The 27,573-nt window shown below is 44.0% G+C and overlaps 1 protein-coding gene across 1 annotated transcript in view; it reads right to left on the reverse strand.

Moving 5' to 3' along the window:
- Positions 1-27,573, reverse strand: part of LOC144817688 (long-chain-fatty-acid--CoA ligase ACSBG2-like) — a 614,824-nt gene that overhangs the window by 387,919 nt on the left and 199,332 nt on the right. Inside the window, exon 3 of the mRNA XM_078674435.1 lies at positions 7,231-7,319. Within this exon, the coding sequence (XP_078530561.1) occupies positions 7,231-7,319 (89 nt within the window). The remainder of the gene's footprint in view (positions 1-7,230; positions 7,320-27,573) is intronic.

Here is a 27,573-nt window from a genome sequence, read left to right on the forward strand (position 1 = left end):
GAGGCTGCAACACCACAAGAACTTCCAGCCACCGGGTGTATACAACCGCAAAGCTCTTTACAGTGGTATCATTTGCAAAGAAGCCTATAAGTTGTCGTGCAACCATAATGCTGGCTCTTCTAGCCATCCACAGCACAGACTCCTCCTGTGCCCACATGTTGGCCCACCAAAGAAATTCACCGACCTCTAAACCAAGAACTTCATGACATTGTTTCATTAAAAACCTCATTTTGTTTTCCACATAACAGTTTTTGGTGTTTGGAGATTGGCTCATAAGAAGGACAATTATAAAGGCTGATGAAGCTACATTACCAGGACTTTGAGGTCGGGGACTAACATACATGTTCCCTAATATCAGAAGTACATTGTTCATTTCTTTAGAGAACAGTGATAACAAGAGACTGGGAAATGTTTTCAGGTTTATTCTGAGGGCAGATAAGCATAGGACAGCATGGGCGTACGGAATTTCCCGTTGTAGAAGATTAAGCAGGTATCCCACATAGGCCTGGTCAACTGGTGTACTGGATCCACATAAAAATGAACCAGTTGTTTATGGGCCTGTTTTGTCTACAGGTGGGCAGACAAATTGCTGCTAAACAGCACCATTAGGAAATACTATGCTTGAGTGTTGTGAAGTTTCAGCTGGCATGCACAGGAAAGGAAATACATAAAGAAAAAAAACTATTAGTGGAAGACACAGAGAGAGAAGCACATTGCAAAACAATGAGCATAACAGAGAAGCACATCTAAGAAAAAGTAAGGATGAGAGAAAAAAGATGGGTAGATATAAAGGGAAAGAAGAAAGGAAGGGGAAAGGAAAGAAGAAAGGAAACATGAATGTAAAGATAGAAGAAAGGTGAAAATTACGATGAAACTGTGAAAGAATAACTGAATGGAAAAGTGAAAGCATTAACTCGTGAAAGTGTGAATGGATGGAAGTTTAGAAGAATGCACAGAAGAACAAAAGAGAAAAGCTGGATGGTTAAAACATAGATGGACACATGAAGATATGGATGGATGAGTGAAAAGATGGAAGGATAAATGGATGGATAGATAAAAAAGAAAAGTAAAAGGAACTCTCTAAGGAGGGTCACATTTGCTCGCTTCACACGCTCGGTCTAGAGGTATGTTTCAAGTGGAGGGTATTTTAATTTTCTTGCTACTCCCTTGTCAGGCAGTGTCTAAGGGATCTGCTCTTGACTATCACTCATCACAGCGTTCAAAGATTCTGTATTAGATGCATTTTACGGTCCACCATTCATTACCTTGTTTCTTCTATTTGAGTTTTAGTCTTCTTTGTGACTATTATTTTAACTTGCTATATTATTGTCAATCTTGTGAGGGGGTTTAATACCTTGTGATGTTTTCTCTCTCTAGGGCACCATTTTCCTTGTGCCTCTTACATTATTGGAGTGAGAATATATTTGGTGCTATACCTCGTGTCTCCCCCTTGTCCATTCAGACATTTTGGAGGACAGTAGAGTGGCAGCCAGAGAAGGTTGTCAAGCAATGATAAACATTCCCGCTACACCTATCTACATTCCTAGAAGGAATTTAGCCAATATAGTCTGACTCTAATCCCTTAGTTGGCTCTGGATATTTCCCAACTTTGAGGATGCCAGTCGGCAACATAGCATCAGGCTGAGGAAGAAGGGGCACAATCATTGCTGTCAATGTACTAAGGGATTTGAGTCTTGTCATGTTGTGAAGGTAGATCAAATATTTGGGCGACTTGTTACTGATTCCGCTCATTGTTATCTACTGGACAGGAATGAGTCATTTGGAGATATGGAAAAAACGCTACTCAAAACTCGCTATATAGTAGGGAGATAGGACCAACATATGTAAATTTACGCCACTTGTTCTATTGAGTCAAGAAAAAAAAGTATGGGTAATAAGTCCTGAAGAAGGTGGTTAAAAGAATTTGATATCCACCGAAACGTGCATTGACCACGATCAATAATGTCTGAAGATCCCAGTTCAAGATGCAACAATGGAAGATTAATGAAGAGTGGGCTCCTTGTTTGTTTGTCGAAGAATACTGTTTTGAGGGACATGGGAAATGAGTGTATGGAGTGAGCATGAGTATGGTGATGAATGAGAGAGTAATATATGAGTGGTTGATTAGTCATTTTACTGTACTGGTTTGATTTCATTATTATTGTTGTATTTGGTTATGGAATAAATGAATGAGTTTCTGGGGTTTGTTTTAAGAATAATATGAAGAAAAAAGGATACTAAAAAATGTAATATATGAAAATAAGAAGAAATGCTCAAATAAGTAATTTAGGAAGTATTAAAAAAAACAATTTTGAATGAATTGTTTTAGGTCAGGCAACAATGGATGAATTCCATCAATGAATGTAGCCAGGTTAAACAGACTGTTTATTATTGGTTGATGTATATTGTCCCCCTTGTTCCTGAACCTAATATGGTATATTTGGGATACCCTTCTTCTTAAATGCTAAAGAAGATTGCCCTTATCATTCTTTCTCCTGAAAGAAAGATTATAAAAAGAGGCAGCACCTCCGATCAACTGTGTGTAGGTGACTACACCCTCGACCACAAAACCCGTAAGCAGGGTCCACCGCGGTGAGGTGATGAGAGGAAAGGAGGACGATGTTTTTCTCCGTTTTTATTTACATGTGTTCTTTTTGTTATTATTATTATTATTATTATTATTATTATTATTATTTGTACCTAAAGATATGACATTGCATCACCCAACTGTGCATACAGTGATGACATACATTTATAGCATATCAAAAACTCTATTAGTTATTCAGAAAAAGCATTTGCCCAGGACCACTTAAATTATTCCAGAATTTTGAAAAAACCCAAAAGAAAACAATTCAATACAGGGTTGCAGGTTTTAGTGGCAGCGATTTGTCGCTGAGTGATGATTTCTGAATAGCTTCTAACTGATGATGCAATGTTCCTCCTTCTTCAGTCTGTTAAACCAAGCACACATGTTGAGGATGCTCCAGATTACCCTCTGAAGAATTCTAAAACAAAATGGGTGTAGTATTATGTGAAACTAACCTAGCTTAGCATGACTAAATTACCAATTACTAATCATTGTCAACTCATAGTCAATGACAGAAACATGTTCCCAAAGACTAAGCGACAACCTTGCAAGCCTACTTTCTCTCACAAACTGGATGGCACCTTTCACCCTTTCCCCAGCTTATCAAAGCCCTAAGAAATTCAACCACATCACCCATACATTGACATAACTTAATGTATTCCATATTTATCCTCACGCCAAGTACAAAACCAGCAGCAGCATCTACAAGGCCATCAGAAATGGAATCCATGCACAACTGGCTAAGAGAAGAACTACTTCGGGTGGAGAGTGCCACTCCTGGAACCACAGCTCAGACCTCAGCAATGTCAATAAAAAGAGAATATGGGTTAAGAGGCACAAAGCAAGAAGAATAGAACTGGCTACCAAGTATATTGAACAATCAAGGTGTATGACATAATGGAGCTAAAATCTCTATTTCAGAGTCAAATGCAATACACATGATATCTTGGAATATAGCAGGAGCCAGGCGATTACTTGAAGATGGCATCCCACTCAAGGAGTGGGCAGACTGTGACATTATAGCCCTGCAAGAGACTTGGTCGCAAGAAGTCATTCCAATAGATGGCTACGTTCACTACACAGTACCTGCGGAAAAAAGCAAGCTCTACGGTAGGGCTATAGGAGGTTTGTCTGTGTACGTATCGACAACATTAAAAATAGCAAGCTAACAGTTGAAATCTCCAGACCCCAGCATACAAATTGTAAAATTCTCAGATCGAAATTTAAATACAACTAAAACGATAATATTAATTATTTACTATACACAACCAAAGGCTCAAATAAAAAGGAAGAAAATGCCCTTTTAATTAAAAAAATATCGAGACTACGTTGTGAAGACGCAACGTGGAATATAATTGTAACAGGCGATTTTAATTCGAACTTGATATTCACGCCAGATGATGATGATATTCTAAGTGCAGAGAACTCATTTTGGTGTGTACCACAGCAAGACAGCACGGGGAACAACCGCACGGATCGTATTGGACAACAACTAGTTACAGATATTGAATTTCAAGGAATGCGAGTCCTTAATGGAAGAAATGATAAAGATTGCCTCCCTGAAAAAACATATTATGGTTCAAGGGCTCATTCAACGTTAGACTTCACACTTGTAACGCTTCCCTTATTATTGGTATTAGCTCGATTCTACATAGAGTTTATCTTCAACCTAGACACACCAAGACATCAACCCACCAACTTGCCTGAGGGCGAACTTACCTCTGCTAATCTAAGACGCCTGAAATGGACAAACATGAATAAAACAAACGTATTCTTAACAATAAAGAGCATTCTGGCCGAGTTAACCACAGAACCCATTAGCAGAATACAAGCCTGGTCGCTATTTCTAGATAAACTAGTGAAAACTATGAAAGTGGTAGAAATTGGGGTCCAAAGAAATGACCGGACAAGAAATCTACCAAAGATCTGCAAGCATTAAAAAAAGAACTAAGAAGAGCTCAAAGGAAACTGCGGCAGGATAAATCCAAGTGTGTAGGCTAGATTGCATTCCAACAAATGAGAATACAATTCAAAAGTAGAATATGGAAACTTAACAAAGAGAAAGCAGAGAGTTTCTGGACAAAACTAATTTATGACTTAAGACACTCAAATTTAAATAAATTCTGGCAGTCAATAAACAACTTGAGGAGACATCTAAATATCCTAACATCGCATACACAGGAGCAGGAGTGGGTTAAATTCCTTAATGATAAATTTAAAGAAGAACAACCCCATGATATGGACAAATTTTATTTTCCAACTGAGACGTCCACTAGTGAAAAAGGAATGAAATTACAGATCACTGTAGTAAACTACTCAACAGAAGAAATAACCAACATAATAAAGAAAGGCAAAAGCGATGGTGCCCCCGGTCAAAATGGCATTCCCCAGGCTACTTTTAAATATGACTCGGAGTACTGGAGCCCAATACTCGGGAAACTAAATGCTGATGTAGAATTACTCAATCAAATTCCAGAAAGATGGCAAGGATCAAACATCACCCCAACTTACAAAGGAGGGGATAGATCAAATCCCAAAAATTATAGGCTAATCGCCTTACAGGATGTTGAAGCCAAATATTTTGCCTCTAGTGTTTGTAACCTAATACCAATCAATCAAACTGGATTTAGGAAGAGTATCGGAACAACTAAAAATATTGTCGCTTTTGTTGATCGCAGAAAGATGTAAAAACAGAAAACAAGATCTTCATCTGTGTTACATCGACCTAAAAGCTGCCTTTGACAGTGTCGATCGGAAACTAATGTGGTCCAAATTAAAATCCTGGGGCATACCTGACAGGATATTGAAAGGTCTACTACTGCTTTACACAGATACCTGGGTACGCATGAAACTTGGAAATGGAGCCAGACTATCAAGGAAAGTGCACACCAACATAGGGCTAAAGCAGGGGTGCGTATTAGCACCGCACCTTTTTAATTTATTTATTTCAGACCTTTCAAGACAGCTAGATGGAATTAATTCCCATTCACCCAAATTAGGAAAACTAAGTTTGACTCAGGTAGGCCTGACAAGACTACTAAACGAACTCTCCGAATTTCTGTCGGCAAATAACCTGGAGTTAAATCTCACAAAAACCAAAACGATGCTTATTACAAATCGCACAGCCACGACTCAACAAATTAGATTAAAGGGAAATCTGTTGGAGAAGGTATCATGCTATAAATATTTGGGTTTTTATATTGACGACAAACTTTTGTTTCGTGAACAGAAAAAATACATGAAACAACGAGAAGAGGCCCTAACATTCACCCTCAAAACCCTTGCAAAGAATTTGGAAGGCCCGTCTCTGAAACCATTGTTAACGGTAATGTTAGCCAAAGCACTGCCAACACTATCATATGCCAGTGCTGCAATGCATGGAAATGAAGCAGAAACTCTAAACAGTCTAATTACGCGCATTTACAAAAAGGTTCTTCTACTTTCGAAGACTGCCTCACCAGCTCAAATGCGCTTGGAGTTTGGGCTAATGAATGAAACACTGGGAAGGCTCTACACATACATTATAGTATGGTATCAAATATAACAAAACATAGAAAAAAACGGCCTTAATGAATCCTTATGGCAGGAAATGGATCAAGATAAATATTCACCAGCATACAAATTTCTTGAACACTCCTTAAAGATGACATATACAAGGGAGCTGTGGAGTAAACAAATGCCTTACCAAGCATTCAAATTAATAATAAATAAAGCTGCAAAGTTCCACTCATTATTGACCAATAAAGATCTTTTTGAAACAAGAAGTCACTCGTGGACACTGATTAATACTTATAAAACCTTGAAACAAGCAGCCTATCTAGACTCCACCTATTCCATTTAGGTAAAGAGGAAATTAATAACGTTAAGGTTCGGACAGTTCCCTACTCTTGCGGAAGCCCCTCACTGGAAACCAAAAGAAAATGATAATTGCCGACATTGTGGTTATAAAAAAGAAGACTTAATTCATCTTGTATGTCACTGTAAGACATTGCAACTAGCACAAACCACAATATTGCGGCGAGCATTTCAGGACAGAGGCATTAGATCGTGCAGGAGAGCTATCATATGTGGACTAGACTCCAACGACCCCCAAATGAATTGTAAATTGATTACATTTCTATGAATCCATGAGCATGTACTGAATGTCAAATCATGTTAATAATATGAAAAGTATTTTACAATTGTATAATCGTCTAAGATTTTATAATTTTATAGAGACGCAATTTTTTATGTGTAGCACACTTTTAATATTAGAATTTGGTATATTGTCATGGTTTTAACTAACTGAACAATAAAATAAACAACAACAACACTCCCGGAACCATAACATCAACAGGTGCTGGAGAAATATGAGAAACAACAGAGGGGCAACCTGTACATCCGGGCACTGGAACAACATCCCAATGAACCTCAGACCTACTGACTCTCCTGGAATTCAAAAAAAGTTACGAAGCAAATAAAATGTGGTGAAGTTTATTTTCCAGGTGACTTACTGAGGCCTTGTATCCCAAGTGCCTTGAGTGATGATGAATGTGGCCTCTACATACAGTGTTGACAAGCAACAGGACTGAGATAACAGTGACTATCCGTGGTGTTAGCTGCACCATTTACTAGGAGTAAGTACAGCAAGAGTAGGCACTTACCCAGCTATGATGGCTCCTAAGTGGCCAATAAACCACTCTGGGGAGTTCGAGCCCAGGATTCCAACACCGTGGAAGCGCTCCAGACCAAGCTGCAAGGATGAGATTTAAAAGGTCTTGATCAGTACTAGCTTTTCTGCCATGGTCCATAGGTGAAGTATGATTGTCAATTATTCTTTTGCCTTAACTTATAAGACTTGCTGTTACCAAGTTATAATTAGAAAGTCTATAGTGGTCCAGTCACAACTCAAATGAATGAAAGAAAGCAACAAGGTTCTAAGTTCATGTAGTTTCTCACAGATGACGAAACATATTCGTTGGCAAAACTTAGAGAACACAAGTTTCAATATATATGTACAGGTGATCCTATGTATTCCATAAGTGATACGGTGTGGTGCTCAGGTGTATGGTCAAAGATTGTGACAAAACACAAAATATATTCATATAAATAGAGAAAAAAACAATCCAGCTTAGTGTATCCAATGTAGATGAAAATCTGCAACATAGTTCCTTCAATGTTTAGATTTTTTGTTTAAAGTTATGTCACGAGATCCAAATACTTAAATTAAGAGATGTCGGCGTTTCGACCCGCTTTTAATAGTTTTCCATGAAAAACGGTTCTTCGTCAGAACCAAGATCATGGTCGCAGCCTACACAATGAAAACACAAAAAAACCTGTGAGTGAATTTCACAGGACTGAGTGAAAGAGAATAAATCTAAAGGTTTCATACTCAAGCCTCATCTAACAACGATGTCAAATATATCACTGCAAATGGTGATGTTGAAAATCATCTTAAAGACACGTGGACACAGTTCCTGAGAACGGAAAACAGACCTAAAGTCACAATGTACAAGCAATAAAGTCACCAAAGGCATTGAAAAACGGGTACATGCTAACTTACCACAGAATTTGATTTACATTTAATTATATTGGTAAGCATGGGCTTCAGTGGTACCCTGGAAGAAGTTATGAAGCACATGATGTAACCAACAACAGGTCAGGACATTGAATCTGGCTTGATAATGAAATAGTATATCTACTCCCCAAGACACAGCTAGGTAGTATCAGGGTCAACAAACATCCACAACTTTTAAAAATGGTCATTGTTCCTTGTGAGGATACAACAAACAATTGAGAAGGACCCCTTGAGAAAAAGAGAAAAAGATGCTGATCCTGCGAAGAGCAGTCTGCAATGAACTGAGCTGAACCACAGGGACGCTTATCAGCCGGCAATTGAAACGCGAGCAGACGCCTCACATCAGCATCTAGGCGCTCCAGACCGAGTTGCAAGGATGAGATTCAGGGGGTTTGATCAGCTGCAGCGTATCTGCAATGGTCTCTTAGCACAGCACTCACACTTAAAGCACACAGATCTTCTTACTGCCTCTGGCTAAAGAGTTACACATTTATTTCAACAAAGCTAAGGTGCAGCACATCACCAAAACCTTGTACAGACACTGGTTTAAAACTGGTAAGACATTCAAACCTGTCCAACTTAGCAGTAACCCAAAGAGCAGCCAAAAAATTAACCAAAAGGAAATTAGAGCATGCTAACATTGTTCATCAATCATCCCCTCCACAATATGGCACTCAGCGCTTTCAGTATTCTTTTTATTTTTTTTATTGTATTCATTCGTTTTCCAAGAGTAACAAGAAACAGGATAAATGTATACAGTACATGGCATTTGGCTCAGTATTGACATAGTACAAGAAAGCTAATAATTCTGAATAATACACAGCATGGCAGTATCTACAATCACAATAAGGATATTGCACCTGAAAAGAAAAGTCATCACATGATATTATACTCAAAAGAGAAGAACAGAAGAGCTACATTTCATGACAGTGGAATGCAGAGCATATATATAAGTTGTAAGGGGAGCCCAAATGTCCCGTGGTTTTGACGACCTAGGCAATTCCTCTGCATAGCATGTGAACTGATCAGAACAATAGGTCAGGTCCTGCAGCCATAGTTTAATGGTAGTCACAGGTCTACCCCCCCCCCCAGCATATAGAGACTCTTCGCATGGCCATTAGTAATGCTATAGCCACAAATCTCCTATGCGAAGCCTTAATGTTCCAGCCCCAAAAGACATAGTTGGGGAGTGCAGGTTAAAGGCAGTCCAATCCTAAAGTGTATAATCCGTACGACAGACCCCCAATATGAGTACACCCTTGGGCATTCCCAAGCTAAGTGATAAAAGTCTGCCTTAGGCGCTCCACATCGCCTACAGCTATCTAATTCCTGCAGACCATAAGCAGACAGCTGTGCAGGTGTATAGTACAGTTGATGTAGATACTTAAAGTGGACCAACCTCAAGTTACCGTTCGCTGTTTAGTGCCCTGTCATGCGGCAGCATTCAAACCACTCGTCCTCAGATATGGGATTTGGTAACCTTGCGTTCCAATTATTTAATGCAGATACACCTAGCGTAACCAGCTCCCTCTGTGATACCTGATACAATCTAGTGACCAACTTCGCCCGCAAAGTGGCTGTATATAAAAGTTGCAGTGCGTCGAGCGCCGGTGGTTCTGCAGGAAATTGTGGATAAAGCGCACACATAGCATAGCGCAGTCTAGTATAGATAAAGAGTTGCAAAGCAGTAACGCCATCACCTGCAGCAGCAGATGCAGAAGCTATGAATTAGCCACCAGGAAACACATCCTCCATTTTCACCATATTCATATCTTTAAGGGTCTTTAAGGGATGTATGACATTACAACGCATGCTTTTACCACGCATGCCTTTACAACACGGTTTTTACAACGCATGCCTTTACAACGCATAGTGCTTTGGGGCGCTGGATAGTGAGTAGTTTAATTTACTATTCCAACTTCAGTCCCCGTGGATAGTAGGGAAGGTGTTGGATAGTAAATTAAACCTATTCCCTATCCTAGAGCGCCCCCCCCAGCGCAATGCGTTGTAATGGTTTGCGTTGTAAAAGTTGCGTCGTAAAGGCACTGCGTGGTAAAAGTTGCGTTGTAAAGGATGTTTCCTGTCTTTAAGACACACGGCTCAGCAATGACAGAGAGATCTGTGTGGTATAGGAGTGGCATATTGGGTGCGTATAGCGGCAATTTCTGCGCTCGTTTTCCCAAGTCCCGCCATGCTTTAGCTGTGGTTTGCACGGTGTCGAACTCCCCTTTCTCAAAAACTGAGTGTGTATTCCACATCATGGCCTTGAGCGGTATCGGGGGAACGGCTCCAGCCTCTACTGCAACATGGGGGATGTAAGCTGGATCCTGCTTCCAGTAGTAGGCATAGTGAGCCTGTTCACACAGATAATATAGATAAAAATTGGGTGCCGTAAAACCTCCCTGCTCGTAAGCGAACATGAGCGATTCCCATTTAAGGTGTGGCTTCTTACCGCCCCATGCCAGTGTCACCAGGAGAAAGCGGAGTGTACTAAAAAAATGAAGCTTCAGTGGGACAGGAATGTTTAAAAAGAGATACAGAAAGCGCAGAAGATTGACTATTTTCATTAAAGCTATGCGATCTGCAAAGGACAGGTGCAGCTTGATCCAGCGGGCTATTTGCCCTTCAAGTCGAGTGATGGCTATGCAGTAATTAGATTGTATCACTACTGTGGATCTCTATGGAGCCATATACCCAAATATTTTACAGTATCAGTACACCATACCAAGGAGTAGTCCAGATCAAGTGGGGGCGTGCGGTCCATGAGGGGTAGGATCATCGACTTGGTCCAGTTTATACCAAGCCCAGTGAACCACTCAAACCGGCTGTATTCCCTGATGAGGGGTGCCAGGTGCAGAGCAGGCTCCCGGAAATACAGCACCATGTTGTCTGCATACATGGAGACTGCCAGAGGACGTTGATGAAAACGCCATGCTGCTTGAGCATAGCGCTGCTGTAGGACACAGGCCAGCGGTTCAAGTATGAGTGCAAATAGTAAGGTGGACAACGGACATCCCTGACGTGTGCCACATTGAATATTGTTTACCTCTGACAAGCCACCATTGACCCACACCCGTGCAGTGGAACGTGTGTAGAGCAATTTTATCCAATTAGTAAAAATAAAGGGCACCCCCATGCAATGTAGAATTGCAAACACTAATGACCAGGAGATAGAATCAAATGCCTAGCGGCATCAAGGAGCACCGCCGGCAGAGTGGGCTCCAGTACATGCATTACCGCAAGAAGCGTCCGCAGATTATAGGAGGTTGAGCGAGTAGGACAAAGCCAGATTGATCTGGCAGTACCATAACTGGAAGGAGTAGCTTCAATCTGGTCGCCAGAACTTTTGCTAAAATCTTTACGTCAGTATTAATTAAGGAGAGTGGTCGATAGGAGTCGCACCTATCTGACGGTTTGTCAGGCTTGAGCAATGTGACCACCAGGGCCTCTCGCAGAGTTGGAGGTAAGCACTGAGGGGCAGATTTACAAGCCCCTTGCGCCACTTGTGCGTCACTTTTAACATGGGAAAAGTAACGCATAAGTGGCGCAAGGGGGTTGTCAATCTGTCCCTGAGTCTCATATGCTTCTTCGTAAACCTAGGGAAAACAGGGGGCGAGGATGTCTATATACGCCTTGTAGAATTCTGCTGGCAAACTGTCGGTGCCAGCCGACTTTCCATTAGGAAGCGCAGTATTGACGCCCCTATTTCATCTATGGTAATAGGATGCTTTAAAAACTCTTGTTGCCCCTTAGTGAGCCATACCAGCGCTATATCCTCTAGATACTGTTGTAGCTCAGTCTCATCTGCAGTTGGTCGATGAGTATACATTTCAGTATAGTACTTTGCAAAAGTGCTTAGTATAGTGTGTGCGTCATAATGCATTACATCATCAGCAAGTACTGAATTAACTATATATGCTTTGTCTTGGGGTTCTGTTATATGGGTGGCAAGCGCTCTACCAGGTCTACCACCTTCCCTGTAGTATCTAACCTTGCTCCTACAGGAATATGTCGTATCTCCTGGTCTGCAACGTCGTTATGTTCTGTAATTTTCTCTTTTATGAGTGCCAGTGTGGGAGGGTCAGCCATGTGTTCATATCGTCTCTCTAGCTCTTTCAGTTCGTGTTTAAGCGAAGACATGGTGCTACGTATCGACTTCAACACACCAGTTTGTAGACTTATACAGGCCCCAAGTATGGTCACTTTAAAAACCTCCCATAATGTCCCCACCGATTCGACCAAGCAGGTATTATGTGAAAAATAGTCAGTTATGGCCTCATGGATTCCCTCACAGAACACTATGTCCAATAGAGAAGAAGACTGCAACCTCCAATTGAGAGGGGGTATAAGATGGTAGCGCTATGCTAAGGTATACGGGTAAGTGGTCTGACAACGTCCTAGGTAGGTGCTATATCTGCACAATCCAAGCATTTGCGTCCTGCGTGACTAACCAATAATCTATACGAGACCAAACCTGCCATGCGTATGAGTGACATGTATATTTTTTAGAATCAGGGCGGCTTAACCTACAGATATCCATAAGCCCCAAGGTTAGCATTTTATCATGTATCGAGGCAGCAGCCCTTTTAGGAGTGGGGTCCGCCAAGGACATCCTGTCCATGATGGGGTCTAGAATCACATTGAAATCCCCCCTGCAAGTAATAGTAGAGGGGGGCAGATTGTAAAGCTTACCCCATAAAAAATCCTGCTAAAAAAAAAAACCAAGGTGCGCCGGATGACCTGAGCAATCTCCGACCCATCTCCCTTTTGGCAGCCCCTGGCAAAATGCTCGAAAAATTAATCCAACGGCAGCTTAACAGCTTTGTTGAAGAAAGCGGTGCCCTACACGAAACTCAATCCGGCTTTAGGGCCGGCTTTAGCACCGAGACGGCCCTCATTGAGGTGGCCGAGTCAATCAGGTGGTCCTTAGATTCAGGGGCATCAGCTATGCTGGTGCTCCTGGATCTATCCGCCGCTTTTGACACGGTAGATCACAGCAGACTGCTGATTCGACTTAAGGACATTGGCCTTGGAGACAAAGCACTTAACTGGCTACACTCCTACCTTACAGATCGGTCCCAGAAAGTGGCTCTGGGCCCCTTCTCCTCTGAACCTAAAAGCCTCAGGTGTGGTGTCCCACAGGGGTCGGCACTCAGCCCTCTGCTGTTCAATGTCTATCTGGCCTCGCTCTTCACCTTGATTGCTAAATGGGGGGTCAAGGCTATATCCTACGCGGATGACACTCAATTGGTCTTCCCCTATACAGACACGTCAGAGACAGCTTTTAGTATAATCAAGGGCTGTCTTCGTGACGTGGCCAAATGGATGAACACTAATAAACTCAAAATGAACGCGAGCAAAACAGAGGTGTTATTCTTTGGAAAACTCAAACACCCCCCTCCGGACCTTTGGTGGCCAACGGAAATGGGCTCTGCCCCATCTCCTGGGACGCATGCAAAAAACCTAGGAGTAAGATGGGATGAGAATTTGTCTTTCCTGCCGCACATACAACAGCTTACCGCTGGTTGCCTACACAAGCTCAGAAATGTACGTACATTTTTGCCCCTGCTTCCAGTCGAGTGTCGAAAAACGGTTGTTCATGCAACAATCACATCTCGCCTTGACTATTCCAATGGCCTCTTTCTCGGTCTGCCCAGTTATGCGGTGCAACGCTTACAGATCGTGCAGAATGCGGCTGCGAGATTCATAAAACATATCCCTTTTAGGCAGCATATCGCTCCGCATCTGCACGAGCTGCATTGGCTGCCAGTAGCAAGCAGAATTAAGTTCAAGGTGCTTACCCTGGCTTTCAGAGCACTAAAAGGCACGTGTCCCTACTATCTAAAACTTCGACTTCCCCGTTACCACCAAAAACGAGAGCTCCGCTCAAACTCCCTGCTCAAGCTAACCACTCCACGTGTGAGGAAAGCTAGACTTGGAGGCAGGTCCTTCTCTGCTGGCACTGCTAAACTATGGAATATTTTGCCCCCTGCCATCCAATCTGCCACTACAGAAGCTAGTTTTAGGAAGCTTCTAAAAACCTGGCTCTTTATGCAATAATCTTAAACTCCCCCTGTCTACTCGCCCTGGGCCGTTGGACTCGCTAGCGCCGGGACACCTCATCTGAGGTAGCTGTTCGCGCTCTACAAGCATCTGTATTATTATTATTATTATAATGCATCATAGAAAGCGGGATCATCAACATTCGGTCTGTACACATTTATGATCACCATCAACGTGCCATATAAAGTTCGCTGTACTATTACATATCTGCCACGTCATCTTCATCTACAGAAATCGGTACAAAGGGGATCCCCTTCTTAATCAGAATCATTGCACCCCGTGCATAAGAGGAATAGGATGCAGCCAGCCGCACCCCCACCCACCTAATGGCAACGTTGGATACTGCCCACTTAGTGAGGGGAGTATCTGGATGTGATGACGATCCGGATAGGATAGCATCCATCTGACGTACTTTCTTAGGATTATTGAGCCCCCTAACATTCCAACTAAGCCATGATATCGTCAAGATTTTGGATTCAGTCATGTCCTGTCCTCAATTGTATTTGTCTGTGATAACGCCTGAATAGTATCCCTGTAGTAGTCATGCCGAACCAGTGCTAGATCGCCAATGTACCATCCATAAAACATTGTTCCCCAACAGCCCCTCCCGCCCACTCCAGTAGTGGAAACCTGCTGTGATACCCCCCCGGTACAACAAGAAACAGTTAGATTGTTGCATGGCTAAATAAGCGCGCATAAAAATTGGAAACATAGACATCATTGCAACCAAGGCACTCAACAGTGCACTAACAGTAGGAAAAACTTTGTGGGGAATTCCCATACAGTGACGCACTAGTAGCCATTGGCACCCCTAAAGACAGGGTGGGTCAAGATATACATTGCTAGGCTAATCAACCATAAACAAGAGTAAAGTTATGTGGGTCTAAACCATGAGTGTCATTAGATGCCCTTATAATTTATCAAACAGCCCAACGCTCCTAAAGCACAAGACAGCAGATAGGCTCAAATAACATACTTAACATGTAGGAGATCTGCATTAGAACGTACTATGATACATGAGTTACACAACACAATGAGTTAAGTAAGAGAACAGAATGGAGCGCATGGAAGATATAGCTGTCAACAGTGAGCAACACAACAATAATGAATGAATAATAAGTGCACTCTCACGTAATCAACCGTCTGAATTTAGAGTCCCATTCTCTCTCCCGCTTCGGAGTCTGCCGCTCGATCTGGCGAATGTATTGCAGCGCTTCCTTGGGCGTCGAGAAAATACGAGCTTTCCTGTCGTGTTGAATCCGCAGACGAGCTGGATACAGCATTGCGTATTGGATGTGCAGAGATTGCAACTTTTTTTTAACAGATTGAAACTTCCTGCGCGCCTGTTGCACCGCCACTGTGAAGTCGGGAAACAGCTCTACCTTCATTCCTTGATAATTCAGGCTGCCTTTCTCTCTAGCCAAACGAAGTACAGTGTCCCGATCACGATAGTTCAGCAGCCTGGCTATAATGGGAAGGGCGGTGCTCCAGGTATAGGTCAAGTAGCTAATGAACGGTGGCTCACCTCTGAAAAATGTTCCATTCCCAAAAGGGTGGTGAGCAGTGTTTCCACGTACGATTCCTTGGGCCCCGTACTGGTTGTTTCCGAAATGCCAGTAATTCGCAAATTGTTTCTTCGGGAATGGACCTCAATATCCTCGTTCTTGGCTCTTATCACTTCCAACAGCTGCTCCATGCTGGCGCAAGATGTACTGACCGCCTCAACCCGATCCTTCGTGGCAGAGATTCGCCGCTCAGCCTCAGCAAGCTGGGTGCCGTGCTTTTCAGCTTCTTTGCCATACTGTCCATGCGCAGGTTCGGATGGTCTATATTGGCATCTATATTGTGAAGACTCTGTTGCATAGTCATCATCAGACGCACCAGTTTAGTGCTTGAATCGACTTCAGAGTCCAGCTCAGTGTCGGAGGCATTTGGAGTTTGAGACTTAGCATTCTTTTTTGTTTCAAAGTTCAATTTGCCTTGCTGTTTATCCATTCGCCCCATACTTAGGCCTGACTTAGAGCGGGTAGACACAGTGAGAGCGTGAGTATAAGCAGTGGCCAGAGGGAGCCCCCGGGGTATTACTGTCCCAGCAATCTCCGGCAACACTTGGCAGAAGGAGCAGGAGAGGACGTGCGAGGCACCTACTTGTGATGTTGGACACCCGAGCAGCACTCCAGCTTCTGATCACCCGGCACTCTAGTGCCAACTGCGCAATGCCAAGCGCTATATAGCCGATAGCGCTCCAATATCGTCCAAGCAGCAGCAGCACGGTAAGGGTGTTTGTATGCACGCAGGTAGGGTAAGGCCTTAGAGAAACACAGGCACCATGCTCTAAATAGTATACAACGTACCCATGCCACTTAGGATCCACACACAGTGTTCCATGTCCATCTTCCACTACAGCTAGGACTTAGGCACAGTGATATGGCAGATTATATGTAGTGTTCAGTGCAGCGCCCGTAAATATGCAGAGATATGCTTGTGGTTTTATGGGAGATGTCCGTTGTGATGCAGGCGCAGGAGGTCTAGCCAAGCAGAGCAACCATAGCGAACAGGGGCTCCTGTAGCAGGAGTCAGCTGTGTGTGCTCCAAGAGGACAGGCCGAACGGTGTGTTTCAAGGCTCACCACCGGTAGTGCTAGTCAGAGCTCAAGAGCACTGCAAGCCAGGCCACGGAGAAGGCAGAGTTTGGAAATGCAGCGCGTGTCTCACTAAATTGAGGGGAAGCTGGTTAATGCAGTGCTGGGGGCAGCCTTTTCCCCGTCACCACGCAGCAGGCCCAGGCAGGGGAGCGGGGGCCGGGGCCGATGCAATCAGGTAGTTAGAGTCATACAGCGTTACCGCAGAGAGCGGGCTGCCCCGTTTAGGGAATGCCAAAGCGGTCATCTCCCTTCGCTCCTTGGGCTGCTGAATCCTACAGAGGCCAGCCGTGCCAGGGGTCTCAGTGCAAGCAACTCACCTCCGCACTCTGGGCCCGCCACAGCAGATGAGCTCCCCGGCGCGGGAGGGGCCAGCGCCGATCTAAGCAGCAAGGCAGCTTGACAGTGATGTACCGGCAAACCCGCACCACCACAGCTCCAGAGCTCCGCCGCAGGAGCTATGCACAGCGACGCGACAGGCAGTGGGCTCACATGGGAAGGTCAGTAGTGATTCTTACTCTGGGGCCGCCATTATGCGCAAGGGCAGAGTGAAGCGAAAACAAGCGGCTGCAGGCCCTCAGTCTGTACATGAGCGGTATCAGAGGGTTCCTTAGGAGGCAGGGAGTCCAAATATATGCATTAGAGCCTTGGATGGCGCCTATCTATCAGGATATTAGGTGGATGATAATCTCGACCGGCAGAGCAGCACTAAAGTGCAGCCATCTTGCTCCGGGCTCTCTAGCGCCCCCACCTTCAGTATTCTTAATGTGTTACTAGCAAAGTCACCAACCTGCATTAACGGCTCTCCATTATCACAGGTGCTAAACCTCAGTAGCTAGTTTTAACAGGTTAGTTGGGTCCACATGAGAGAGTTCAGATCCATTTGGTAAGTGCAAGGAGCAGAAGAGGGAAAGCTGTAAATTAAGGGTCTGTGATTTATTTTATAAGATCTGTGATTTATTTTATAAGATCCAGGAAGATCCTTGGGTGATAGCAAAGCAGTGGAAACTTAGTTGGGATGGAAAGGGCTTCACCTATTTCCTTCAACGATCCAGTCCAGTGACTGGTTAAACAATTGAAGGCATGAAATACCAAAGATAAATTACATAATTGTATGAATAAATGTGTTATGAAATTTGATTATAGCCTTATAGCCCGCCGTTGAGGGCTATACCGGCTATTAAAGGCCCTCTCCAGCGTTAACAAGGGAGAGGGACTTTAATAGCCGGTATAGCCCAACTACGAAGGGCTATAAGGCTATTAGAACATTCTGCCTTTAGAGGGAAGAATGTTCTAACAAAAAAAAAAGCCTTATGGAAGCGTGAGTGGATTGGAATCCTCTCAGGGTCCCCGAAGCCTTTGTTCACAGCCAGAGCTGTGAAAAAAGAAACATTGGAATGTTGGAGCTCCAGGCTTATAGCAGCCATTATAAGCCCGGAGCACTCCATTGTTTTCAATGGAGCTCCCAACATTCCAATGTTCTAATATAGCCTTATAGCCCGCCGTAGAGGGCTATACCGGCTATTAAAGGCCCTCTCCAGCGTTAAAGGCCCCGAGCTGAAGGCGAGGGCCTTTAACAAGGGAGAGGGACTTTAATAGCGGTATAGCCCATCTACGAAGGGCTATAAGGCTATTAGAACATTCTGTCACTAGAGGACAGAATGTTCTAACAAAAAAGAACAAAGCCTTATGGGAGCGTGAGGGGATTGGAATCCCCTCAGGCCCCCTGAAGCCTTTGTTCACAGCCAGAGCTGTGAACAAAGAAGCATTGGAATGTTGGAGCTCCAGGCTTATACCAGCCATTATAAGCCCAGATCACTCCATTGTTTTCAATGGAGCTCCCAACATTCCAATGTTCTAATATCTCTTAATAATCAAGAACATAGCACAGATGCTCAAAATCTTTATTGATTGACAGTATTTTTACCATTATGTAGAAACAGGCCACCAACATACATTTCAGTGTATAAGTGGCCTGACGTCTTAAAAGGAGAAAAGATGAAAGAACAGGAAATATAATTCATGTCGAGGTTTCCTGAGTCCGAGTTTAAATATAACAATAGACCGTAATCTGTCTACGTCTCCAACACAACGCATTTAAACACACTTTGGATCCGTAATAGATGTCTTCTCTCTTCCAGGACCACCTTCCTTACTCAAAGCCTTCTCTGGTCTTTGCCCAAGTACTTTATACTCTGCCTGCCCAGCCACTACCGGATTAATCTGAGGGTTGGTATCTAGTTCCAGAAATCAGAGGATTAGTATATAGAGCAAATAGTAATGGCGAGCATTGACACCCCTGCCTCATATCCCTAGAGATATAGATCAATTCAGACTCTCTTTCCATGTTTCGCAGCTTGGCCCTAGGATTTAAATACAGTGATTTAATAGCCCTAATATATCCGGGGCGAAAACCATTTTCCCCTAGTACTGCCCAAAGGAAGTGACAGGACACCCGGTTGAATGCCTGCTCGGCATCTAATAAAATCAGGCCCATTTTCCTCGGGTGTTATTTATAATGTCAAAAAACTTGATCACTTTTTTAATGTGATCTGTGGTCCCATGACCAGGAATGAAGCTGTGCTACCTTAAAGTTACCAATTTCATGCTTACTTTTGCTAGACGAGTTGCTAAAATTTTAGAATAGATCTTAGCATCGCTATCAATTAGTGATATCGGTCTATAAGATCTGGGCTTTAATGGGGGCTTGTTTTTTTTTAAACCACAACTATGTGGGTTGTGCCCCATGACGCTGGTGTTCCCCTCCCTGAGCTTCCCGAAAGACCGTCAACATGTCTTCCATTAATTCCTTCAGCAGTGCCTTATAAAATTCAAACTGAATTTGATCTGGTCCTGTAGCCTTACGAGCGGCGAGAGACCCTGTTGCCAGAGTCAGTTCTTCTGCCGATATTGGTTGCTCAAGAGTCAATTTATATTCTGAACCGAGCATCCCCCTTCAATCAATAGTAATGTCTTGTGGTCCTCCCCTGCTGTAAGTTGCCCATCTTGAGTGTATAATTTATCATAAAACTCTTTAAACACTTCAATAATTTCCCTCATCCTCGATTTTCTCAATCTCCACAGCTACCTCCCTTTGGACCCACATTTTCCTCATATTCATAACATTCCAGTTTCCTTAGGTGATAACTAATAGCATTCTCATAGTTGACGAACTGTGTTATCTTAACTCTAATCCCTGCTATTTTCCGCTGAGTTTCGGGGTTACTAATATTCCGGGATATCTCTTGTGTCTGGTTTTCATCAAGGAGGGATAGTTCCTTTAGATAATCACAAATCTCCTTGCACTTCTTCCTTTCCTGATGTAGGGCAAAGCTTAGCGTCTTGCCCCGAATCCCTGCTTTTAATGCATCCCAAACTGTTGTCTTTCTAGTTGTGGCCTTCTTAACTTTGAAAAACATATGGTCTAGGTATTCCTCGTTGCATGGGAATTTCCTACCGAAGGTCCACTTAGGTCATGGTTTACACACCCCTTTCAAGAAAAAACTCGATGCTCAGGGGGTTGTGGTCAGATAGTACCCTAGGGTAGCTCCAGATCCTTGCTTGCTTGGTAAGCACCCTAAATGCGAAAAATTAATCCAACCTGACTAATTTATTGTGAGGATGTGACAAAAATGTATATCCCAGGTTTGGGGCCATAAGCTTCTCCCATACATCATCCAGCCTGTGGGTCTGCACTAGACGGGTGATCGCCTTAACCCCTTGAGCGTTTGTGACGGAACCATTCCGTCACAAGCCACGGTGGGGCTGTGCTGGTGATGGAATGGTTCCGTCACAGCCCAGCCGCTGCGCCTGCGCGGCGCTGATTTCTTGCCTGCGCGGCGCTTTCTATTGGACGGGCGGGGCCATGATGGAACCATTCCGTCACAAGTACAGCGCCACCGCGGCTCGTGACGGAGTGGTTCCATCACATGCATGGCGGCGCCGCGTGCCCTGCCGCCCCCTAGCGCCGCAGCGGAATTACCGCCACGGCCAAGGGGTTAAATAACATATGTTTCTTTCCTGTATATCCCTGGGCTGTTGGTCTTTTTCTCACCTCTAGATGTATAATAAAATCCCCACATATTACCAGCATGGTTGGCCACTTCAACAACTCAATATTAAAAAAATTCAGCATGTTGGCCCCATAAATTGAACACAACGTAAACCATCAGAGGGTCACACCAGACTTGTAGTGTGCCGAGCACATGATCGCTGCGAGCTTTGAATGCCGACACTAAAACTGATACTTGCTGTTATAATCGCCGAGAATTGAAGGAATTCTTTTTAGCTCATTTTCAAAATTACTTGTCAAATTGTACCTGTGCCACTAATCTCCCCGCATTGCACTCCCCGTTCCCGCACTTCTGGTCCTCACCTCGCAGAAGGCAAGCCCGTCTGCGCCCGTCCGCGTCCGGCCGGGTCAAGGAGCCAGGAACCCTGGCCCAGGGTCCCAATACTCTAGGCAAACACTCCTGTCATTAAATCAGGACACCCTGCAGCTAACTCCTTCATTTTCGGAGGCGCTACGACAGGAAGGACTGCTAAAACCCCGGGGGATCACAACTAAAGGAAAGGGCACTTCAAGGGAAATTAAGAAAGCACGGTTGCTACAATGTTGCAATCTCGCACTTCTTAACACGTGATCGCTGCAAAAACATAACCTCGAAGTCTTTACATTACTTCAGGAGGGTAGCATGGTAATCCTGGGGGTTACGGAAACTTGGTTAGAAGAGTCCTCCATCCCTGATCTAGTTGCATCACTTCCACCCAACTTCATGGCCATTCACAAAAATAGAGGTGGAAATGTGAAGGGAGAAGGGGTAGCCTTCCTCTACAATAGTTCTTTTAAAACTGAAATCATCTGCTCAGAAAGCCTGGAGGGCGCAGATGCGCTTGGGGTTAAGTTCTGCTCTGCCACTGACTGTGTGGTCATACTCCTAGTCTACCGTCCCCCACGCACCCCACCTGGTTTCATCGAAGCCTTATTGGAACTAGTCCACAAACTCCGTTCACGTTATGAAGGATTGGTGATAATGGGAGACTTTAAATTCCACTGGGAGAAGACCCCCAAGGACTGCCAATCAAAGCAGCTAGAAGAGGCCAGGATAGCACTTGAACTTGATCAAATGGTGGTGGGCGCGACACACCAGCAAGGCCACACACTGGACCTGATTTGGTCCTCGCTTCCAATGCCTAGCCCAATCACGATTTCCCCCTGCTCATTGCAGGGGCAGCTGACACTCCCAGGGCGATTGGCAAATCCACCACCAGGTTGGAAATCACTAAGAAGCTGGGACAAAATCAGAGTGGATGATTTAGTATCCACGCTAAAAGCTACTCACTCACATACTCGCCACAAAGGTGACTTAGAGTCTGTGAGTCTAAATCTATCACAAAAGTTTACAAGAGCCTTTGATGTAGTCGCACCCGTACGTAGGATGAAAATAGTGGATAGGGGAAAATGGGCCCCATGGTTTAACGAAGACATGAGGTCACTAAAACGGTCTCTGCGCCAGAGCGAGAGAGACTGGTGCAAGGAGTATGACGCCAGCATACGTGTCACATACATTAGGGAGTTTGCCGCCTACAAACAAGCTATTATACTCAGGAAGGCCGAATTTTATGAGGACCGTATTGCCACGGCCCATAACCCCCAGAAAGAAATATTTAAGGTCCTAACGGAGCTTAGGAAAACAAAAGAACAGATCCCTCCTTTTACCCAAGAAGACTGTAACAAATTCCAGTCTTTCTTTATAAACAAAATATCGGATCTCCTGATGGAAATCGAGCATACTCCTAGCCTCAGTGGTCCTAGCAACTCTCCACCACCGCCACCTCGGGCTGTCCATCCGTTAACAAAACTAGTACCGCTCACCAGGGAGTCTCTGACAGTACTGATGGGCCGAGTGAAGTCTGGATCGCCAACGGACCCCTGTCCACCTAGTATCTTCAAGCTAGGAATGATGTACTCTCCATCCTTAATAAGTTCCTTGAAATAGGACAGGTCCCGTATGCTTTTTAAGGAGGTCCGGCTGATCCCGCTGTTAAAGAAACCTGGGGCTGATGTCAAGGTCCTGAAAAATTTCAGGCCTATCTCACAACTGCCATTCTTGGCTAAGATAATCGAACAACATGTCCTACCTCAACTCTCGAGCCACTTCGAAAATAATCACCTCCTAGAATCCAATCAGGCCGGTTTCAGGGCCCATCACAGCACGGAATTGGTCATGCTTTCCCTGCTGGACGACCTGAGACTTAGGGCAGATAAAAAAGATCCATGTGCCCTGGTGCTGTTAGACCTCTCCACGGCATTTGACACGATCAATCATGACCGACTATTGTCGCGGTTGAGGGACTTCGGCATCCGGGACACTGCCCATGCCTGGCTGGCTTCTTTTCTGAACAATCGCTCGCAGAGAGTCCAACTGATGGACTTGGTGTCCGAACCAACAGGTCTTACCTGTGGAGTACCCCAGGGCTCGGCACTCTCACCTCTCCTGTTTAATGCCTACCTGCAGCCCTTGGTTGCGGCGCTTAACTCAATGGAGTGCCGGCTCAACAACTATGCTGACGATTCTCAGATCGTCATACAAATCGACAACTCACCCACAGCTCATTTGGGACTACAAAATATACAAAAATTTACAATAAACTGGATGACAGATAATTCGCTTAAGATAAACCTGGATAAAACAGAGGTGTTGGCAATTACTACAGCAGCCAGCCCCTGTAATGACTTTCTGTGGCCAATAGAACTGGGTCCTGCCCCGGAACCAGCGGTGGCGGTAAAAAGTTTGGGCATCTATATTGATACCAAACTCTCTATGTCGAAACAAGTTTCATCAGTGGTTGGCACCTGTACGGGCCTATTAAGACAACTGCGAAAAATGTCCCCACTTTTAACCTCGACCACACTCAGACGGGCGGTTTATGCTATGATTCTGACGCGTGTGGACTATGGCAACTCATTATATGCCGGCCTCCCTCAACAACAGCTGGCCAGACTTCAAGTAGTTATGAATGATGCAGCCAGACTCATTCTAAAACAACCAAGAAGGACGCATGCCACGCCACTTTTACGGGAGCTTCATTGGCTCCCAATTAAGCAGAGAGTTAAGTTTAAAGGCCTCTGCATCACACATAAAGCTCTATATGGACAAGCCTCTAAGTACATCAGGGAGCGACTGATCCCTTATGTTCCAAACAGAACACTGCGATCAGCAGAGGCCACCCTCTTGGTATGTCCACGCTTTAAATTATCCTCATTAGGTGGGCGAGCCTTCTCCAATGCAATACCGTCGGATTGGAACAGCTTGCCGATTAGCCTGCGTAAGGAAACGCGCCTGCTGCCATTCAGAAAAATGCTTTAAACAGTGCTTTTCTCAGAGGCATGGACAATGGCCTAGTGTTCCTGCTATCACTTTCTCCTCTTGTCAAATGTGTTCCCTCTGGGAAGCGCTTAGAGACCCCTGGGTAATAAGGCGCTCTATAAATTAAATAAATAAATAAATAAAATAAAATAAATCCTACTCCAATGTTACAATCTAATATTACCCACCTCCCCATTTTATCTGATATTTTTCAGAATACAGTACAACTAGAGCGCTTCCCTAATATAGCTACCCCACTAGAGGTAAGGCCTTGCTGTATACACCCTAAAAGGTCAAAGCCAAGATAGGATAGCAACTTTCTTTAACACCAGGGAATGTGGGTCTCCTGAAGGCAGATAATATCGTCCTTCCATAGTTTCAGCACTAATGTCACTTTCAGCCTTCTGGCTCTATCGTCTAGCCCGCACACATTGAGTGTTAATATAGATGCTCTATCATCCTCCATTTTTGTAATTTTATATTCCTGCTCCTATAATCTTTGCTTAAAACCACCTTATCCTCCGACCCATTCTCATGTGGGCCTGTCCCTAACATTTCTCTCTTTACCAAACTCTTCCCCCTTTAGAGCTAATAGCTGATATTACATTTTTAAACCATGTAATCTCCTGCTTGCTGGATTCTGACTATATACCCCCTCTTCTATCCCCTACCCGCCCTACCCCTCCACCCCACCACACTAGAAGAGGCAAACGGACCAGCCTTGTCCATCATTGACAAAGGGCATTGTCTCTCCCCATCCCTCCACCGGAAATCCCCCAACACCACCACAGTGAACAGCAGTATCAGTGCCTGCCCTCTAATCCCAAAAAAGAAGAACATTCTAATGACAGACTTAATGCAAAGCATACCCCATAGGCTTTCAGTTTCCCCCCCTTTTTTTTTTGAAGCCCTGGAGTGTCTCTACCCCTTATTCTTTTTTTCCCCACCTTCCTTTTCAGAGTGTCTAGAACTTCTTTGGCCCTAATCACTGGGGGGGGGGGAAAAAAATGTTGTCTCACATTTGTTTATTTTCCCCCCCCTTTTCCTTATTTTTTTCTTTCTTCCCCCTTTTAGAGCCCCAGGTATGTCTCTACCCCTTGTTCTTTTCCCTCCTCTTTCCTTTCAAAGTGTCTAGAAGTTCCTTAGCCTTAATCTCTGACGAGAAGAAGTAGGTTTGATCTTGCATTTTCCCCATCAGTATTGCCGGACTAAGTAGGAAGACTTGAGATCTCTTATTTTGGAAGGGTTGAATTGTCTGCCTCAGTCGCCATCTTCGTTCTACGGTAGTGTGGCAAAAATTTGGGTGCACAAAAAAGGAGCAGTTGTTAAATATATGTTTCTTATCGGGCCGTGCTTTCTCAAATATCAATTGGCGAAGCAGGAAATGTCCAAAGAAAACCAGCATTGCCCTTGGTTTGCCACCTTCTTTCATATGCCATGTTTGTTGCTTGGAGGGAAATCTATGGACTCTTTGAATTTCAGTTTCCAAAGACCAGTCAGACAGTCAAAAACAGCTCCTTGGAATAGCTCATTGCTGAATCTCCGATAATACCTTTCCTCTGCTTGCTGGGGTATACGCAATACTCTCAAGTTGTTCCTCATGAGCCTATTCTCTAAGTCTTCCATCTTCCACTGGGTATCCGTCATCTGGGCTTCCAGATATTTCACCACTTTCTTGTCATTCTGTTCTTCGTCTTCTAGGGTACTTAATCTTGCTTCCACTTCCGTTATGCTTTCTAAGAATTCCGTACATGTTTTGCAACTTTCCCGATTGCTGCCTCTATCTTTTTATTTGTGAGGTGAACTCTCTTGCTTTTTGAGCGTGTCTCATGCCGATGTGCCATAATGCTTTGGTATATTATATCCAGGGTAGGAGCGTCCGAGACTCCTTGGTCCCCTGGAATCCTACCAGAGGAGTTAGTTCCTTCTAGGCCTGGAGTGCCTTAGTAGTTCCATTGAAGTTCCTGGGGTATTTTCCTTCGTACAATTAAAGGTTCTCCCTGTTGTTTACTGGTTTCTGGGGGTGCGCTTTCATCACTAAGGGTACTCTCATGCGAGCCTTTAGAACCACTCGAGTGATCCAGTAAATCTAGATCTTCTTCATTTCCATCAGAATGATCGGAGCGTGAGGAGAACAGGTCTCCAGTATCAGCATCGTAGCACCCCCCCAAAAATGTTTCTGCAGTCCTGGTTAGCAGATTTCTGCGCATTAGTAGCAACCATTATATGAGAGCCCCCCTTATAGAGGTCCAGTGGTGACCTAGCAATAGTAGCCCCTTTATGTGTGCTTTCCTCCACTTTCTCTAGGGCTGTTAGCCCGGGTTGATCAGTCCTCCTCTACTCTCCCATTGCCTCTATACTCACAGTGGCTGGGGTACCATCAGTTCCTCCAGGTTGATCAGGTTGAAGTATATCCGGATTCTCAGGTTGGCCTCCTAGTGTTTCAAAAAAGCCTAGTGACTCCTTGGCCGATTGTTGCAGCACTCCTTCCTGAGAGTTTGCCTTTGTGGGCGGGTTATGTTCAGCCTGCACTGTAGTTGCTGCTTTTTTCTTACAAAAAACTCTGCCAGCGCTACTGGTTTCTTCTTTAAGTTAGTTCTCTCGTGACATGCCAGGTTCACTGGAGTGTTACCCTCTGTCTCTCGTCTCCCCACTCTGCTCTGTCTTGATGCTGCCTTCTCGCTGGGTGAATGATAGGGTGCAAATGCCTTCAAGGTATTTATTAAAGTATAATAGTTCGAATTATTAATATACTAAGTTTATAAGGTCATGGGAATGAATACCTTAGGTGGTGGTTAATTCCAGCTGCGATACCTTAATTAAGTAGTGTTAGCAAATCACAAGGTCAAAAACTTTTTTTTAAATATGATCCAAATCATCAATGTAGAAATATACAGAGCAAATACAAATAAAAACAAAGAGCGGGTGTATGTAGAAAAATATTAAATTTTATCTTATTCAAAAAAAGGGTACTTTTGTAAACATTATACAAAAAATGTGACAGAGAGGTAACAAAGTCAATTAAGAGCCTTCACTGTGACATTTATAGACACCTTTATTCTTACTAATAATACCAACAAATTATAGAAGAAAAGGTATTGGTCGCCGTTTCCGTCTCTACGTTGCCATACACAAGACCATCTTCAGGACAATAGTCTTTGTTAATGTTGACCCCTTGATAAGGCAGCAGAAAAGCGTTTGTAATTTAAGCTTTCTGAATGGTGTTGCAACAACTTCAATGAAGCAATAAAGTGGCGCTGTCGAAAGGATGTTTCGCAATCTTATCAGTGTTAGGACGTTTTGAGGCGTTTTAACCCAGCCGGGTTATGTCACAGAAAGACCAACGTTACTCAAG

The sequence above is a fragment of the Lissotriton helveticus genome, chromosome 2_1 (genome assembly GCF_964261635.1).
Source record: "Lissotriton helveticus chromosome 2_1, aLisHel1.1, whole genome shotgun sequence".
Classification (NCBI taxonomy): domain Eukaryota; kingdom Metazoa; phylum Chordata; class Amphibia; order Caudata; family Salamandridae; genus Lissotriton; species Lissotriton helveticus.